General features: G+C 36.4%; 1 protein-coding gene across 1 annotated transcript in view; it reads right to left on the bottom strand.

The window, feature by feature from the left end:
* The window catches only part of LOC110465164, a 161,151-nt gene extending 146,438 nt beyond the window's left edge, over window positions 1-14,713 (bottom strand). The window contains exon 1 of the mRNA XM_021520809.1: window positions 14,379-14,713. Coding sequence (XP_021376484.1) covers window positions 14,379-14,670 — 292 coding nt within the window. The 5' untranslated portion in view covers window positions 14,671-14,713. The remainder of the gene's footprint in view (window positions 1-14,378) is intronic.
* Window positions 14,714-17,659: the final 2,946 nt, after the last annotated feature.

Consider the following 17,659-nt stretch of genomic DNA (forward strand, 5'->3'; position numbering starts at 1 on the left):
GAGGAAACCCGACCTCTGCTCAATAGATTAAGGTAATTTGGAGATCAATACTACTAATCTATTAGAAATTGCACCCTCATCTCGACCCGAGACCAAATAACTCGACCTGGTGTGGTCATGGTATTTAAACCAACCGCCTGGGTTATTGTATAGTTCCGAGGGACTTAGTGTATAATAATAACCAGCTTAGTACCTACTTTAAAGTATTACACGGAGGGCGATTTCCAACACCTCGCTTACGACTACACAGATGACCCCATTATAGTTCGGAGAACAGCTAAATATCAATATTGACCTATGTTTGTCAACAACATTGACCTATAATCTTAACGTTTTTTACAGCTCAACCACAGCCCTTCTTCGAAGTTTAACTGTAACTAAGTTTAAGAAAGATACTTTACAATCGGCCTACATTTATTCCACTTATTTGGTTTTTCAAGTTTTGATTTTGTGAACTATTTTCACAATTCCAATGTCTTATACGATGTTAGATAATGTTAAATTTGAAAACCTTGTAAGGGGGGTAACCCACAAGGCACTGATATAATGTGTAAGGGAATCATTGATATATTCTTGAAGAGAGATACCGCTAACACATATCACTTGTATTCTGCTAAAGGGAGGTAATTTTAGTCTTTGGTTTGCTGTTGAAGGGAGATAATTTTAGTTCCTATCACTGGTATGCTGTGAAAGGCAGCCTTTGACCTTAACCGGTCAAGTAATTATAAAAGAAATTACAAAACAAAAACCACGCCACTGTTCTCTATAGCTGGTTATATGGTGTCTATTAAAAGCTGTTTAATCCACGTCGAATCGCCTTAGTCGACAAGTAAGGACCATGATATAAGGTCAAAAACTAAGTAGCTGGTGTCAAAACTGACCAATAGGATTAATATATGTAACACCACATATGTAACTCATGTGTTTTCAACACTTTCGTAAAACGTTTTATAACTTAAACATTTTAAACCTAGTTTTATAACAAAAATAGTTGACTTCATAAAGATATTTTCTAAGGACACTTGACATTTTTAAGTCAATACGTATCGCCAAATACTGAGCGGAAATTAAATAAGTTTTTTTAAATGAACTTAAAAAAAATAGATGCAGACACCAGGAATCCTAAGTTCATATATCAAATATCAATAAAATATCCCTTAGAGACCAATCTTGATATTTGGTTTTAAAAAAGGTCAATATTTGGAGTATGAACATGAACAGGTATCTGAACTAACTTTATTTGGAAATGAAAAATTAAACAACGTACAAAATTTGACTAGATTCGTTGATGAAACCTGGGTCAGGACTTTACTAGTTGGGTAAGATTTAAAACTAGTTCAATATTTGCTCTGTTTGACTTATCCTATCTCTCATTTAAATCGGTCATGTTCACTATAAAATTTTAAATGACATATTAAGAAAAAAATGGATAATCAGATTAAAAAATGGAATGAGAAACTAGCATATTAGTTTGATGATTGAGATAGTATTAGAGAAGTCATTCGTGGCAATTTAAAATGTTTTATTCTAAGATGTGATATTTCATTTACAATATCTGTGAAATCTTAATATAAGAATAAAGGTAGAAATATCGTAATTATGACAAAATCAACTAAAAAGTTTAGTTGTGCATGTCATTAAAAAACTTTTGAAATTCCAAAAAACAATCCGAAACAAGTAATTGACTCCCTGAGCATTTAAAGTCTTGAATACTAAAATAATGTAATCAAGTATACGGTATATATATGGTAAGTGTAAGGAAAAATTAAAGATATCGGATTTTATATCAATAACAAAATTACTTATCGACGTTATATCAGTTTTTGTCGGACTGAACGACCCACTGGTGTGGGTGAGGATCGTGACCTTAGGCTGTGTGTACCATTACTGCGTAAAGGACATCCACGTGTGCTTGTGCAAAATTATTGAGATATAATTGTGCAATACTTTCATTAAAAATCAGTACATCATATCTTCGATGAATCACACACCATGTAATTAATGCAATTTTATCACTATTGTCAGTATAAGAACTGGTGTTTAATATTTGCTGAAGTTTTACAACTTATGGCAATTACAGATACGACAAAGACACTCACAAGGACACACTCACACTGATCGCACACATCATCCTAATCATCAAGAACACTCACACTAACTCGCACACATCATCCTCAACACCTTCATCATCATCAGAACCTTTTTCACCCTCATTCACCCAGACAAGACTTATCAATATAATGGTATATTACATAATTTGTATTCAATAAACTGATATACAACATGTATCTTAACATGACCTGTTCTAGTGTGACCTCTTCTGTGATATAGCGAAGGCCAGCGATGATTTGTCGCAGTAGTGTCGTTGTGACAGGGAGTGTTACTTGAAACAGTACCAGGTTACAAGGGAGCTATCATACCACTACTCGCTTCATTTTAGTCCTCAATTAACCAAATCATAAATATATCTCTAATTTATCAAAATCTATAAAGGTACGTGTAGCACGAAGTGTCCTATTTTATTATAGTTTTGTAAAGAATGTTGTATAAATAATCTTCGTCCATCTTTATTGAATAAGCATAAGTAATAACCATTTGCAAAACAGGAGTTTCTTTTCTATATGACGCTTTTGAAAGGAGTCTAAGATTTTTCCTTTTTATACGGCGAGCTAAAATAAAACTGTTTTTATCACATGGTCAAGAATTTTGAGAATATTCCAAAAAAAATCACAAGGTCTAACATTTCAGTATCTTTGCTCTTTTTTAATGTTTCCCTTCGAACGAAGGGAATATTAAGTATTTCCTTCTCAAGTGATATTTTCCGGGCATCAAAAGATATCCTGATAAAACTTGAAGTATACCCGCATTATCTCGGGTGTGTGCAAGGCTCTTTGAATAGTCATTTTAATTTTTATCTCAACGTCAGATGTTTATCCGTGATATTTCCTTCTTCCTCGCACCACCAGTGATAATGGGACCGCGAGTTATCTCAAGTAGCATTATAGCAGCGCTCAAAATCTATTTTCATCCTCGTTCTGATATGACAAGGGTTTTCGCATATATTTTTTTGTGGGGGGGGGGGGGGTCATAAATTGTTTGTGGGTGATGTCAATTTAAAAGAAATACATTTGGGCTACACAGGGTCATCTTTTTCACATCTTTTACAACTGCTTTTTAAATGTGAATAGTTACGCAGAGGTAACCCCAGTGTACTTAAATAACATCACAGAACCCGTTAAATAATGGCACAAATTCCATTAAGGAACATCACAGAACCCGTTAAATAATGGCACAAATTCCATTAAGGAACATCACAGAACCCATTAAATAATGGCACAAATTCCATTAAGGAACATCACAGAACACGTTCTATTAAGCCTTATCCTCATACTTTTAACGTTTTTAATCATTTAGAAACATTCGAGATTTAAATCGACCTTAATATGTCCTTTAACAAGGCAATGGCTATGTTCTATTGAGTTTGATCCGGATTAACCTCCTTAAATAACTCTACAATACTTCCCGTAGTACCGACATAAAGGACAAGGTCGGGTACTAACTCTAAAATACCTCTAAGGACGGTCAAACTAACTGGTTGTAATTTCTTGATTTATGAGATTGTGGATAAAATGTCTGACTGATTATTACACGTTTGATTTTTTTTTTTTTTTTTTTTACAGTCACTAGTAACAAAGAAACGGTTGTTAGGCCTACTAACTGCGATAACGTAGCTTTCTGAGAGATTATTTTATATATTGCGTCGGGGCAGATGAGACCGGGTATATTATAACTAAACGATCACAGACATGAGGCTGGTACGGAAAATCAAAATGTTATTTCTGGTATGTTATCACTGTTGACGTCGTATGGCTATTTTCACAAGTCTTATATAGAAACTGTGAATAGAAATGTCCTTTTTGGGATAATTCGTCTAGTGTGATGATATGAAAGAAAAAATGTGAAAATCAACTCTACAGCAGGCAAAAACACAGGCCCTTGTGATCCCAGCACTGTTTTATTGTAGGTAAGGACATATGCCCTAGTGATCTGAACAGAAATAGGTAGGGACACAGACCCATGTGGTCAGTGCAATGACCGTTAAGGAGTAGGTAAGGTAATAATAATTAAACAAAATAATATTACATTTGAGAATAAAACGTCAGATAGTCACAAAACTCGTGACAAGGGCGTATTAAAAAAAAAACAATTATCGTTCTAACACACGTATAATTTGTCTCAAGTCGCAAAAAAAACCCACCCGAATGTTTGTAACGGCAACGGTCAGGTTTAAATTCTATCCTTATTGTTATGTACAGGTAAAAAATAAACGTCAGCCAACATATAAATACAGGTAATGTCAGTGCGAAACATTCTTTGTGTGATTTAAAATGCAGTCTAATATCCCGTAGTATTAGAATGGAATGTCATTATTATCATATTATTACGATCTGATACTGCCTTACCCTCAGTTAACGACGAAAACCGTTTATTTTTTCAATTGTTTGTGGCAAGAATAGCACTACAGAGCTAATGTTTATTGTTTTAAATTTGCGACGATAAATAAAAAAATCTTGTATCATGTATCTTGTTGGCCAGATGTGATCGGTTACCGCGACGTACTGTTTATTACCGTAATAGTGACCACAGAAAACATCCATGAATGTTGGAAGAATGAAAAAAAGACGCGACAATTTTTCATATATATTCAGTCAAAAGTCTAAAGTCTACTTAGAATTAAAATTTCGGTTATGTTTTCAATTTTAAAATATTTGATTGAAATGTAAAAAAAAATGATGATTTGGACAATGTGCTTGTGCATGGATTTCCAATCAAGGTAACGTATGCATTTTATGATTGTAAGAAAATTTAGCAACAAAAGTCAATCGGAAGCTAGCTGCTATAAGTATCGGTGTCATCAGCCAAAATGTCATGATACTACGCCGCTTATTCCGTCTTTTCGTATTGTCGAGTTATCTGCTCACAAGAGAAGATAACTCTGAAAGACACAAAGACGGATTCGAATTAACGCACGTTTTATCTATGAAATGCGCGTAATCCAATTAATTGCTTTATGACGTCTATTTAAAAATAACACTATGCACATTGTTGCGAATGGAAGGAGAAAGTGCATTATTCATTATTTAAACCCCCATTTCTGATAAAAGTTATTTACGATTCCCAATTAATTGCAGAATACTATAATATGTCTCATGTACAGGGACGAAATTGATTCGAATCATGTAATGTCATGTTCTCCATATCTAGTAGAAGGGACCAGGGAACAGAAGTAGAGCTATTTGTCCAGTAACAGGTTCATACGTTTTAGAGAAACTACGCTAGCCAGAAAATAGTGTTGAACTCGGTTAATGACAACGCTCTTGTGCTATAAAACAGGTCTATTGTGTTGTGGCTGTATACTCACAGTCGAAATTGACTATCCTATCGGATATAAAACACACCTATAGCTATCTTCTCCTACTAGGGGCGTCATTTCAATTTAGTGACTACTTTTTCTTCATAAAAGTAAATCACAGACCCTGTGTGGTAGGTTGGATTTATGGCTATCGGATCGTCGCTAGTTTGTCCTTGTCGGGCAGTGGGGCTTGGTGACAGAATGAATACCGTGTCACTGTGAGAGTTTCTGTTTTATAATTTATAGTGCTTATAGCCAAAACATTATGGTTTTAGTCCTGGGTGCCCGTTACGTAAATTTACGGGTACCCTCACTTTCTCTCTCTGCACCCTGGAGTATGTCATAGCAAAATTGAAGGCACGAAGATAGCTGTTTGATTGGTCTCAGGTAAAAAAAACTTACCAATCGCCAGGCTGGTACCTGTCCTTTGAAGGAGAGACGCCCGACTTCAAAGCCTGTCATTTTTTTACCGTTACGCGACCCCGAGCTTCTTTTGATATACATCAAAGGATCAAATTAGTCTTCTAGTCTCATCTTCAAAGTGCTGCACACCGAGCCTTCGATTTTGCTATGACATAAACCAGGGGTGCAGAGAGCGAAAGTGAGCGTAACCCCTGGATATCGAGGATGGGGTACCCGTAAACCGTATGTAAGTTTTTTGGTCCGTTTCACGACGCACACGTAAGTTACGAGCGCACGTAAATAAGTTACGGGTACCCGTAAATTACGGCTAAAACCGCACGTAACTTACGCCAACAAATACCTGCCGTAAATCACACGTAAAAAAGTATACGTTCAGTCATTATATAATAACTGCTGCATTGTGTTTATTTAAAATAAATAAACCCCGTTGGCATTACGTAGAGGACGAGTGTGTCTAAACCAACAAAACACAAGTAGGGGCCAAAAGTACAGTATTTTCCCAATATTTTTCCTGGATGGTAACAGCGACGGCCTTTTTATCGCTATATTTTCCATGCATTTCTAGATATATTTCATGATTTTTAATGAAGAATTTTGTGATGATATTGAACTATTTTTTTTTATTCATATACGATCATTTTTATTTCAAAATACTGCAATCTTATTTCTATAGCTGATTTTGAAGATATGATAAAACATTTCGCTTAATATCGATGTAGGTTGTTTTTTATGTTTAATTTTATCCTGATTATATATGTTAGGAAAAAAATGAATTTCTGCATTTGCTATTCATTTAAAAAAAAAAGTATAAAAGTAATATAAAATAAAAATGTGGGAAATTCTATCTCACAGTATATCAAGTTTTGTTTTTATAAAATTTCCGATTGACTTTAACATGATTTAAAGACAAATATGTAGAAATGTATGAAAGATGTATACAATGACGTGCCGTACATGTTAGTCTTCAACGTTACGTCAATATCCCTTTGAAAGTAAATGTGAAAAGTTGCGAACGGTTTCGTGAAACACCCTCTACGTAAATATTTACGGGTATCCGTACATTTACGCACGCGTCGTGAAACGGCACCCTGTTCGTAGCATGTTGTCTTCATTGCATTAAAAATAGTAATAGTGACACGTTCTTTTCAGCGACGATAACTTTTACAGTTAATCGGCAAAATGGAAGTCCTTGTCGTCATGCTTAAAAAGAAAGCCTTTTAGAAATAATAATTTGAGCTATAAGATGTTCCGGGTCCACGTGATCCTAATCCTACCCACAGGTGTGGCATAGCACACTTGGATTTTTGCATCTCATTAGCCGTGTTTACCCATCAGTACGATCCTGCTGTCACGTACTAGAAGTTCAATATTACCCCACGTTATTTGTTTTGTTTTTTGCCTTCAAGTTGCTGTGTAACTATAAATGGGCAATACAAATATTAAATTGAATTGAATTGAATTGATTTTTGTGAGCGTGGAAATGCAAGTCACTATGCTGCTGGATAAGGGAGCTACTCGGTATTGAAGCGGATGTAAAACCACGTAAACAACTCAATAGATACGTCGATTAAGTCAACCTGATACACCGGTATTATCCACTTAAATACACCAGTACGACACTACTCGTTACCATCCCCGTTTTCATAATTATAATCTGTGATAACTTTACAGTCACCTCAGAGGTGGTCCAGACACACACTTATTTACGTACATAGGAAAGCCACAAAACATACATGTATATTCAAAATGCATAAAAAAGTCATTATGCATTTAATTAATACATGTACCATCGTGTTAAGATCCAATGGTACAGTGCATTCTAGTGCATTTAAACGTGTAAGCTTCATGTGTTGACTCAATGGTTCACCTAAGTACATACATCTGTCGTGTACTGTATGGACTCAATGTTACATCTAAGTACAAACATCTGTCGTGTACTGTATGGACTCACTGGTACACCTAAGTGCACTTACTCATATGTGTATATTTGCCGTGTGTAGACTCAATGGTACACCTCAGTACACTAATACATACGTATACATGTGTCGTGTGTAGATTCAATGGTACAAAATAATTTAACTAGAACTGCCATTTACCAAGAAATACACATCAACATAGACAGCCATAACAGTACTTTATTCTCTCTTACACAACGGGACTAGTGTCCGGCTGACCTCTGGACACAAGGTCAATGTGTCCGGTGATTTAACCGTTTGATTTCAGGGTACATATATAAGTTTCTCAAATACTTACCATTCAAATATCAATATTGATTTAACTCCAAATATTTGATGTGACTTTAAAATTGAGGTTATTTTCAAATTTGTTTAATATAGAACTTTATCGGCACGTTTTTTCTTCAAAAGCAAAGCGAGTAATTTCATATTGTACATAACGGTGTAGGGGAATATGGAGTTGTTAAATGTCAGTCAAATCAAGTCAACCATCAACTAAATGATTTACATGGACAAGGTTGATCGCGGATTTTAAAATTGGGAGAAGCGTATTTTGACCGATTCTTACGGCGCATGCGTAGATAAACAAAACGTCGTATATTTATCCTTTGTCATGAATATAACCACCGGAATTACAAAATGTACACGTTACTCTGATACAAACCGAATGAAGAATTTAGGACAAAAACTATTTTAAGAAGAATAACCGTTCCTATTTTGTTGACTTATACACGAATCATAAGTGAAAGACAGATCGACAAGAAATGAAAATAGTTATAGCAAAGATCTTCTTTTCTTCGTCATATTGAACATTCTACGTAATTGTGTGTTTTTTTAAACACTTTATTATCTTCTTCTGGAAATAGACTCATATCGAATTTTCACGCGAAAAAACTATGATATTCTGTCGTTAGTAACGTACATTAATGTAACACTATCTGACAAAATAGAAATAAAGCATTTGAAATACTTTTACAGTCACCTCCTTGTACACAGACGTAATGTGCGTCAACCCGTGGATATGGAGGATGATAAGGGGCTGAAACGGACAAGGAAACTAAAAATATTTAAATATTGGTTTAAATTGCTCAATACCGAAAACTGTATTTTGAAATCCTGTTATGAAAATATGCTGCTAATCAAGGATCCGTGGGTCTGTGAAATAAAAGATGAATTGTATTGTTTAGGCTTAGGATATTATCTGGGACGCAATCCACAGAATGGAAACAATTTCCCTTTTTTAATTATTAAGGCAAGATTATTTGACATTTTTAATCAAAAGGGATATAGTTTAATTACAGGTATGTCTAAAGGTATGCTTTACAGAGAATTAAACAGTACAATTTTACTACAATCGTATCTAACAAAATCAGTTAATATCGGTTATATGAAAGAAATTGCTCGACTTAGGCTGTCAGCTCACAAATTTAACATTGAATCTGGACGTTATGTTGGCACTGTTAGAACTAATAGATTATGTACAAAGTGTAATCTTAATGACATAGTAGACGAGTTTCATTTTGTTTTAGTTTGCACAAGATATACAGATTTAAGACGGAAGTATTTAAAATGTTACTATAGAAATAACCCTACTGTATATAAGCTTGTTCAATTACTTAATACACAGAATATTAAAGAATTGTGTAATTTTGGAAATTATCTGATAGCGGCAAATAGGCGCCGATCAGATACATGTATATGACAGTTTGTATGTGTGTATTGTTCATTCTCCTGTGACCAATATGACTTTTTGTACATATGTAAATATCCTGTTTATTATATGTTTACACTGATAAGTCGCAAGACTTAAAGTTAATAAAGAACTTGAACTTGAACTTGACATCACGGCGGAGTGATCTCTCTGTTACCTGTGTAGTGATCTCATAAGTACCTCGGAGTGATTTCACTGTTACCCGTTGAGTGATCTCACTAGTACACTAGGAGTAATCTCACTGGTACCCACGAAGTGATCTCACTGGTACACTAGGAGTGATCTCACTGGTACCCACGAAGTGATCTCACTAGTACACTAGGAGTGATATCACTGGTACACAAGGAGTGATCTCACTGGTACCCACGGAGTGATCTCACTGGTACACTAGGAGTGATCTCACTAGTACACTAGGAGTGATCTCACTGGTACCCACGAAGTGATCTCACTGGTACCCTAGGAGTGATCTCACTGGAACACTAGGAGTGATCTCACTGGAACCCACGAAGTGATCTCTCTAGTACACTAGGAGTGATCTCACTGGTACCCACGAAGTGATCTCATTGGTACACTAGGAGTGATCTCACTAGTACACTAGGAGTGATCTCACTAGTACACTAGGAGTGATCTCGCTAGTACACTAGGAGTGATCTCATTAGTACCTCGGAGTGATCTCATTAGTACCTACAGAGTGATCTCATTAGTACCTACAGAGTGATCTCATTAGTACCTACAGAGTGATCTCACTAGTACACTAGGAGTGATCTCATTAGTACCTCGGAGTGATTTAACTGGTACCCGCAGAGTGATCTCACTAGTTCCCACGGAGTGATCTCATTAGTACCTCGGAGTGATTTAACTTGTACCCGCAGAGTGATCTAACTTGTAACCGCAGAGTGATCTTAACTTGTACCCGCAGAGTGCTCTAACTTATACCCGCGGAGTGATCTAATATGTACCCGCAGAGTGATCTAACTTGTACCCGCAGAGTGATCTAACTTATACCCGCGGAGTGCTCTAATATGTACCCGCGGAGTGCTCTAACTTGTACCCGCAGAGTGATCTAACTTGTAACCGCAGAGTGATCTTAACTTGTACCCGCAGAGTGATCTAACTTGTAACCGCAGAGTCATCTAACTTGTACCCGCAGAGTGATCTAACTTGTACCCGCAGAGTGATCTAACTTGTACCCGCAGAGTGATCTTAACTTGTACCCGCAGAGTGATCTAACTTGTACCCGCGGAGTGATCTTAACTTGTACCCGCAGAGTGATCTAACTTGTACCCGCAGAGTGATCTAACTTGTACCCGCGGAGTGATCTTAACTTGTACCCGCAGAGTGATCTAACTTGTACCCGCGGAGTGATCTTAACTTGTACCCGCGGAGTGATCTAACTTGTACCCGCAGAGTGATCTTAACTTGTACCCGCAGAGTGATCTAACTTGTACCCGCGGAGTGATCTTAACTTGTACCCGCAGAGTGATCTAACTTGTACCCGCAGAGTGATCTAACTTGTACCCGCGGAGTGATCTTAACTTGTACCCGCAGAGTGATCTAACTTGTACCCGCGGAGTGATCTTAACTTGTACCCGCGGAGTGCTCTGCCACTTGATAACACATACTATGTACGTTTAGATGTACGCACGAACGTTTACACGCGTGGGTAATATTGAAAGATACATACATGATATAACAAGCCAATATAGAAATAAATCATCATGAATAATAGTGATTGCTAGATGTGAGGAGATGCGCTGGAAAAAGCACACAATCGTTTCTTTTTAAATATTACCCAGTCTCTCTGCTATCGTAAGACTGTCATTTTGACGAGTGAAAGTCACACTTTATCTTACGATTAACAAGTTTGTGATCTTTTTAATCAGATAAGTATTTAGCCTTGTCTATAAAGTGAAGACACTGTGGGGATTACATATATATCTCTTGTCATCTACACACATGTTAAGACAACTTTAAACACAACACCAGAATAGATTTGTTGAATGGAGTTAATGAAGTAGGTTAACACAGCTATACTTATTCGTTCAGTTAATTATCTAAATCTAAGTCCCAGACTGTAGTGATAACATAACGTTGTAAATACATCCATTCATGCGTTTATTAATTTACAAAAATCGTATTTTTTTAAATTGTTTTCTCCTAGGTCGTTGATACGGGACTATAAATAGTAAACCCCTTTAGTTTTCTATACAGAACGCTACACGCCTCTAGTAAATTGACTTACTGTCCAACCATGCAACTACCAAAGACTGGCCCTATATCTAGAATATTGAATTATCAAAACACAAAGCTCCAATAATTTTGGTCACTTCGCTGTCTGACCAAACTAAGGGAGATAATGTATAATTGAAGAATGCAGTCAAAAACAATCTAAACAAAAAATAAAGGGCTCGACTATATTGACCACTTACGCTACACGATTTCAAAAATAATTGTCTGACAGGTTTAAAAATGCATACATCGCAAAAGTAGTGATTTCCGTTTCAATTTAATAAAAACAATATTTCTGGAGTAAATCTTTCCTTCATATGTATGTAGGTCACTAGTTCTGCATTACAAAACGCACACAATTCTTAAGCGTGATTATCCGACGGTTAAGCTTATTTTTATCACGATGTGCTATATCGGGAATCCTAAACCAAGATTATTGTTAAATAAATAAGTTCATGTACCATGATGAAGGAAAAAAGTATAACGTTAAGATTTATAAAGACTATGGTCTGTTTACCGATTTAAATACTGTTACGGCGAGTAAGTGGTGAAATGCTTCAGTTTTTATATTTAACAATGCCATTCTTCCATTTCAGGTTTTGTGGTTAATGATGCCATTCTTCCATTTCAGGTTTTATATTAAATGATGCCATTCTTCCATTTCAGGTTTTATATTCAATGATGCCATTCTTCCATTGCAGTTTCAATTTTTGGGCTCTTTAATACAAAGATTTATAATTTTATCTTTTTAAAAAGCAAAAACTCAATAAATAAATTAAAAAAAACCAAGTGACTTAGTGTTGACGGTGTGACAGTCTGAACGGGTATAAAACAGATTAATGCCCAGTGGCCGTTTTGTTGTCCTGTAAATTATATATACGTACGCTCCAGATAGAAGCCGCCGTTACTGCTGGGGGTTTAAAATCAGGAATCGAATCGGATTACTCATTGCAGTTCACTATTGTAAAATAAAGAAACAACCAAGTAAATTGGTTGATACCAGAAAAACTCTAACGAACTTTAAAAATACGAATTTGAAATTTAAACACAGTACGGACATAAGTAAAAAGCTTACAACGATGTAGATTACAGCGAAAGCGAAAGCGAAAGGTAACGTTGGTGCGCATGGCAAATGACAGGGAGAGGTGCAGGATTTCTCCAAAAGCAACCCGAAGGCCATATAAGTTAACCTATTTCACTTGTTTCCAAGATCCAGTATAGTTTTGACTGGAAATGTTGACAGCAATTCATATTCATTGAAATTGTGCACGGCCGCATCACCTCATGACCCCGGTTATACAAACTCTCCTATAAGCTAAAGATCAGATTTAAAGGGCACTATGGTCAACAGCATATAACCTTATCATTTGATCATAGTAGCGAATACCGCGTAATGGTTTAACATTCTTTAATTTCGAAATGCACCTCTTTTTTACTGTATCTATAGGTGTATTTTACCGTAGATAATTAGGGTCATTTAGGCCGAGTTATTTACGCAATAGGCTGTCGAATATCGAAATACATAAAAAGTGTGCCTTACTTTGCAAAATAGTGAATTAAGCGGAACAATCCCGGTGCTTTTTGAAGGATGCTCACAGTAAAATGGAATAGTTCTAGAACTTAATTATATCCACGGATGTCAGTAGTGATTACGAGAGCGACCAGAAATCGAAGGTTATAAACAATATTTTGATCAGTTTAAACTTTATCAAATTTTGAAATTTAGGTAGGTTTTTAACGCTTATCTATTGAATAAGAAGTCATGCAATACATTTTAAAAATATGTATGATAATCAATGGAACGGGGTAACAAAAACTCAGAGTGAATACATACGCTCTGCTTTAAATTCCATTTAATTTCAGCTGAAATCGTTTTCCCCGCAAGTTCATTTGCATTTCGTTAAGCAATCAAAGTATGTGACCTGCCTTTAATGTAATTATAGATTGACCGTAGAATCACTCGCGTGCATACGTAAACAGAGGTTAACATCATTTCTGAGTCGGAAACAGGAACGGCGAATTTCTGATTCGGAAGCAGGATGACGTCATTCACTTAAGACCAACCTTAACTTATACATATTTGTTTCAATCAAAACCGTAGCACGTAATTAGTTGAAGCAGCACTTTCTGTTATATTAAATTAAAAACAAAAAATCTATAAACAAAATATTTACAGTAAATTATCCAATTTGTTGGTGTGGAATCATACTGACATATTTATTGATTTTCTTTCTAATTTAACATGTTTGTCATATATATGAATATTAGGATGTATTTAATATTAAACGTTTTCCGCCGACGTCTTCATACCGCTAGGTTATGAAAATGTTTTTTAAGAAGTTTTCACCGGAATTGTTTTGTTAATTAATATGTACCTGGTGTGTAACACTCAATTACAGCTTCGTATTAAATACCGATAAACGTATAACCCCGTATTTTGTCAAACCGCTTATGAAATCATTCGTACAATTCTTTAACGATTTTCCTTTTTAATGGAAAATTTCCAACAAAATGCAGTAAAACTTTGCGTTAGAGTTTCTTAAATATATTTTTGACCATTTTTATCCAAAGAGGGTGGTTTTTAAAATGATTTAAAAATCCACAACACATATTTTACAAAGATTTTACAAAATAACTATTTAGTTACCTCCGGATCCCTGAGACGTCCCGGCTCCCGTGCCTTGCTGAGCGGCGCTCCCTTGTCCGTCCGCTTTAATCCAGCCGTCGTATCCGACGTAAATCTCGGCCGCTGTGATGGTTACCGCTCCAGAGATGGTCATAGTTCCGTCCACCTGGACAATATTTACGGTAACGTTGGACGTCAGAGTACATGACGTTCCCGCACTGACCGTCAATGTGTTTCCTGATATACTACACCCCTGAGCCGTGGTCAGCACCAGTAGCAATATATAGAATGTGCACATTTGCACGTGCGCCATTGCAACACGCGCATATACAATACGATCAAGAGACGTTACGGCGTCCTGCACCGTACAAAGACTAACTGGTCAGGGTAGTGGCATACCGTTTATATATACACCACAGTCACGTGCATATATGTCATTAGTCTCTATAACCTGCCGCTAGTTTAAAAACCGCACGGATATATCACCATAAGGACACACGGATCAAAGAATTTTTAAGTTAATACTGGATTTAAAAAAAATGTATAATGAAGTTACGCTTACTGAATTGATGTACGAGGTACCTGCTTACTCTATGTGGTTTACTGTAAATAACGATCAGGTGTTATTTTAACGTGACCGATTATTTGGACAAAGGTAAAGTTATTGTAAGTGACTGTAAAAGTATATTCATAATCTAGCCCTAGCTAGGATTAGCCTAGCTCAAAACACTTTAACTCTAACGGAAAGAAAAACACACTTGACAACAAAATTATATAATTTAATGGTCGGTCAACACAATGAAGTCATATCGGTCAGGTAGGTATTGAGTTTACTCGGAAAGTGCGGTCCAGGGAGACGATATTCCGGACGCTTTTTAGCAGGAATAGTAAGAACAGTATGATGACATATTTCGCCCCAATCTAAATACGGAGTTAACAGTATAAACTATGTCAGCATGTCAACCCCTATGTGTACATCTTTATGTTCTGAAAATAATGTATAATTCAATAAACGAAACAAGTCTGAAAGCATGCAACTTACTGACAAGAAAGTAGAACTTCAGTTTGGAACGTAAAATCCTATATGAGAATGGAAACAAATTCCATATCCTTTTCCGACTTTTGACCAATTATTCATGATGCTCAAATGGCACAAACGATATGACATGTCGATTGTCTATATCATGACAACACACTAGCCTCTTGATTATTTTATATACCAGGAGAGATTTGCTATACAGTGCCATTCGCATACCTGATTCGGTGCTAATTAACTTTTAGACCATGTGAAATAAGAGGTTATCATATTGAAGGCCCCTTAGGATGATATGGGAGAATCAGGCTAATACGGAGTAGTGATATGGAAATGGTATAAGATAACCTCTAAATCACACTTAAACCGGACGATAACTGTGATATCACAATGAAACATATGATAATCGTGGTATCACATTTAGGCCTTGTAATAATTTTGTATTAATTGTGATATCACACTGATGTCGCGTGTTAGTTGTGATCGTGTGATAACTGTGATATCACACATACGCCGGGTGATAGTTGTGATATCAGACTGAGGTCGTAAGATAGTTGTGATATCACACATCAGCCGGGTGATAGTTTTGATATCACACTGAGGTCGTAAGATAGTTGTGATATCACACATCGGCCGGGTGATAGTTGTGATATCCCACTGAGGTCGAAAGATAGTTGTGATATCACACATCAGCCGGGGGATAGGTTTGATATCACGCTGAGGTCGTAAGATAGTTGTGATATCACACATCAGCCGGGGGATAGTTTTGATATCACACTGAGGTCGTAAGATAGTTGTGATATCACACATCAGCCGGGTTATAGTTGTGATATCACACGGAGGTCGTAAATAGTTGTGATATTACACATCAGCCGGGTGATAGTTGTGATATCACACGGAGGTCGTCTGATAACTGTGATATCACACATCAACCGGGTGATAGTTGTGATATCACACTGAGGTCGTGTGATAACCGCGATATCACACATACACCGGGTGATAGTTGTGATATCATACTGATGTCGCGTGTTAGTTGTGATCGTGTGATAACTGTGATATCACACATACGCCGGGTGATAGTTGTGATATCACACTGAGGTCGTAAGATAGTTGTGATATCACACATCAGCCGGGTGATAGTTGTGATATATTACGGAGGTCGTTAGATAGTTGTGATATCACACATCAGCCGGGCGATAGTTGTGATATCACACTGAGGTCGTGTGATAACTTTGATACCACACGTCCGCCGGGTGGTAGTTGTGATATCACACTGAGGACGTAAGATAGTTGTGATCTCACATATACGCCGGGGGATAGTTGTGATATCATACTGATGTCGCGTGTTAGTTGTGATCGTGTGATAACTGTGATATCACACATCAGCCGGGCGATAGTTGCGATATCACACTGCGGTCTCACGATAGTTTTGATATCACATATGAGCCGGGTGATAGTTGTGTTATCGCACTGAGGTCGTGTGATAACTATGATATCACATTGTATCCTTTATTTTTTTTAAATATGACAATGTTGTAAAAGCGATAATCGAGAACTGATAGTAAATGTTATGTCTGCTTCGATTGATTTGAACTCTTTCATCCGTAAAGTCACCATGATTATTTGTAGATTTAAACTCCCCGGCTTTATCCAAATAAATAAGCATGAATTGGAAAAAGTACATTATAAAACACGGTAGATAACTTCTATGGACCAACTACCATTTACCATCGCTAGCAGATAATTTTTTGGTGCATTTAAACGTTTCCTAACAGAAAATACGAAACAAAACCTTACAGTATCTCCAACATTAGGCGCGTTTTGTTAAGAGTTTTCATGCCAATACAAAAAGGAAACCTTATATAGCCACTCTTAAGCATGTGTTTTGCCCACTTTAGTGTTTTGTCGTCTGATTTAGCATCTGTCTCTATTTTGTGCATGTCTTGTTCATTTATCATTTTTCGTGTCCTTTTTATGATCGGCTATTTCCTATCTACTTCACACGGTTATCGTCCACCGCTACACTGTCTCGTCTTCTCCTGAATTTCGCTCGTTTTATAAGCTTTTAAGTTTTACATGACTATCGTCCAATCTCAAAATGATAAAGAACTTGAAATTAAACGTAAGACTATTAGACTTTCAACATAAGTGTCAAACAGTTAATACATACGGTGTTTAAATTATCTGGTCCTTGTCGGTTTGTACCTTAAATACTTACGCTAACAAACCCTTTTATTGGTTTATATAGAACGTAATCCTGAGCCGCTCC

This window comes from Mizuhopecten yessoensis, unplaced genomic scaffold (assembly GCF_002113885.1).
Source record: "Mizuhopecten yessoensis strain PY_sf001 unplaced genomic scaffold, ASM211388v2 scaffold11059, whole genome shotgun sequence".
In the NCBI taxonomy this organism is placed as follows: Eukaryota; Metazoa; Mollusca; class Bivalvia; order Pectinida; family Pectinidae; genus Mizuhopecten; species Mizuhopecten yessoensis.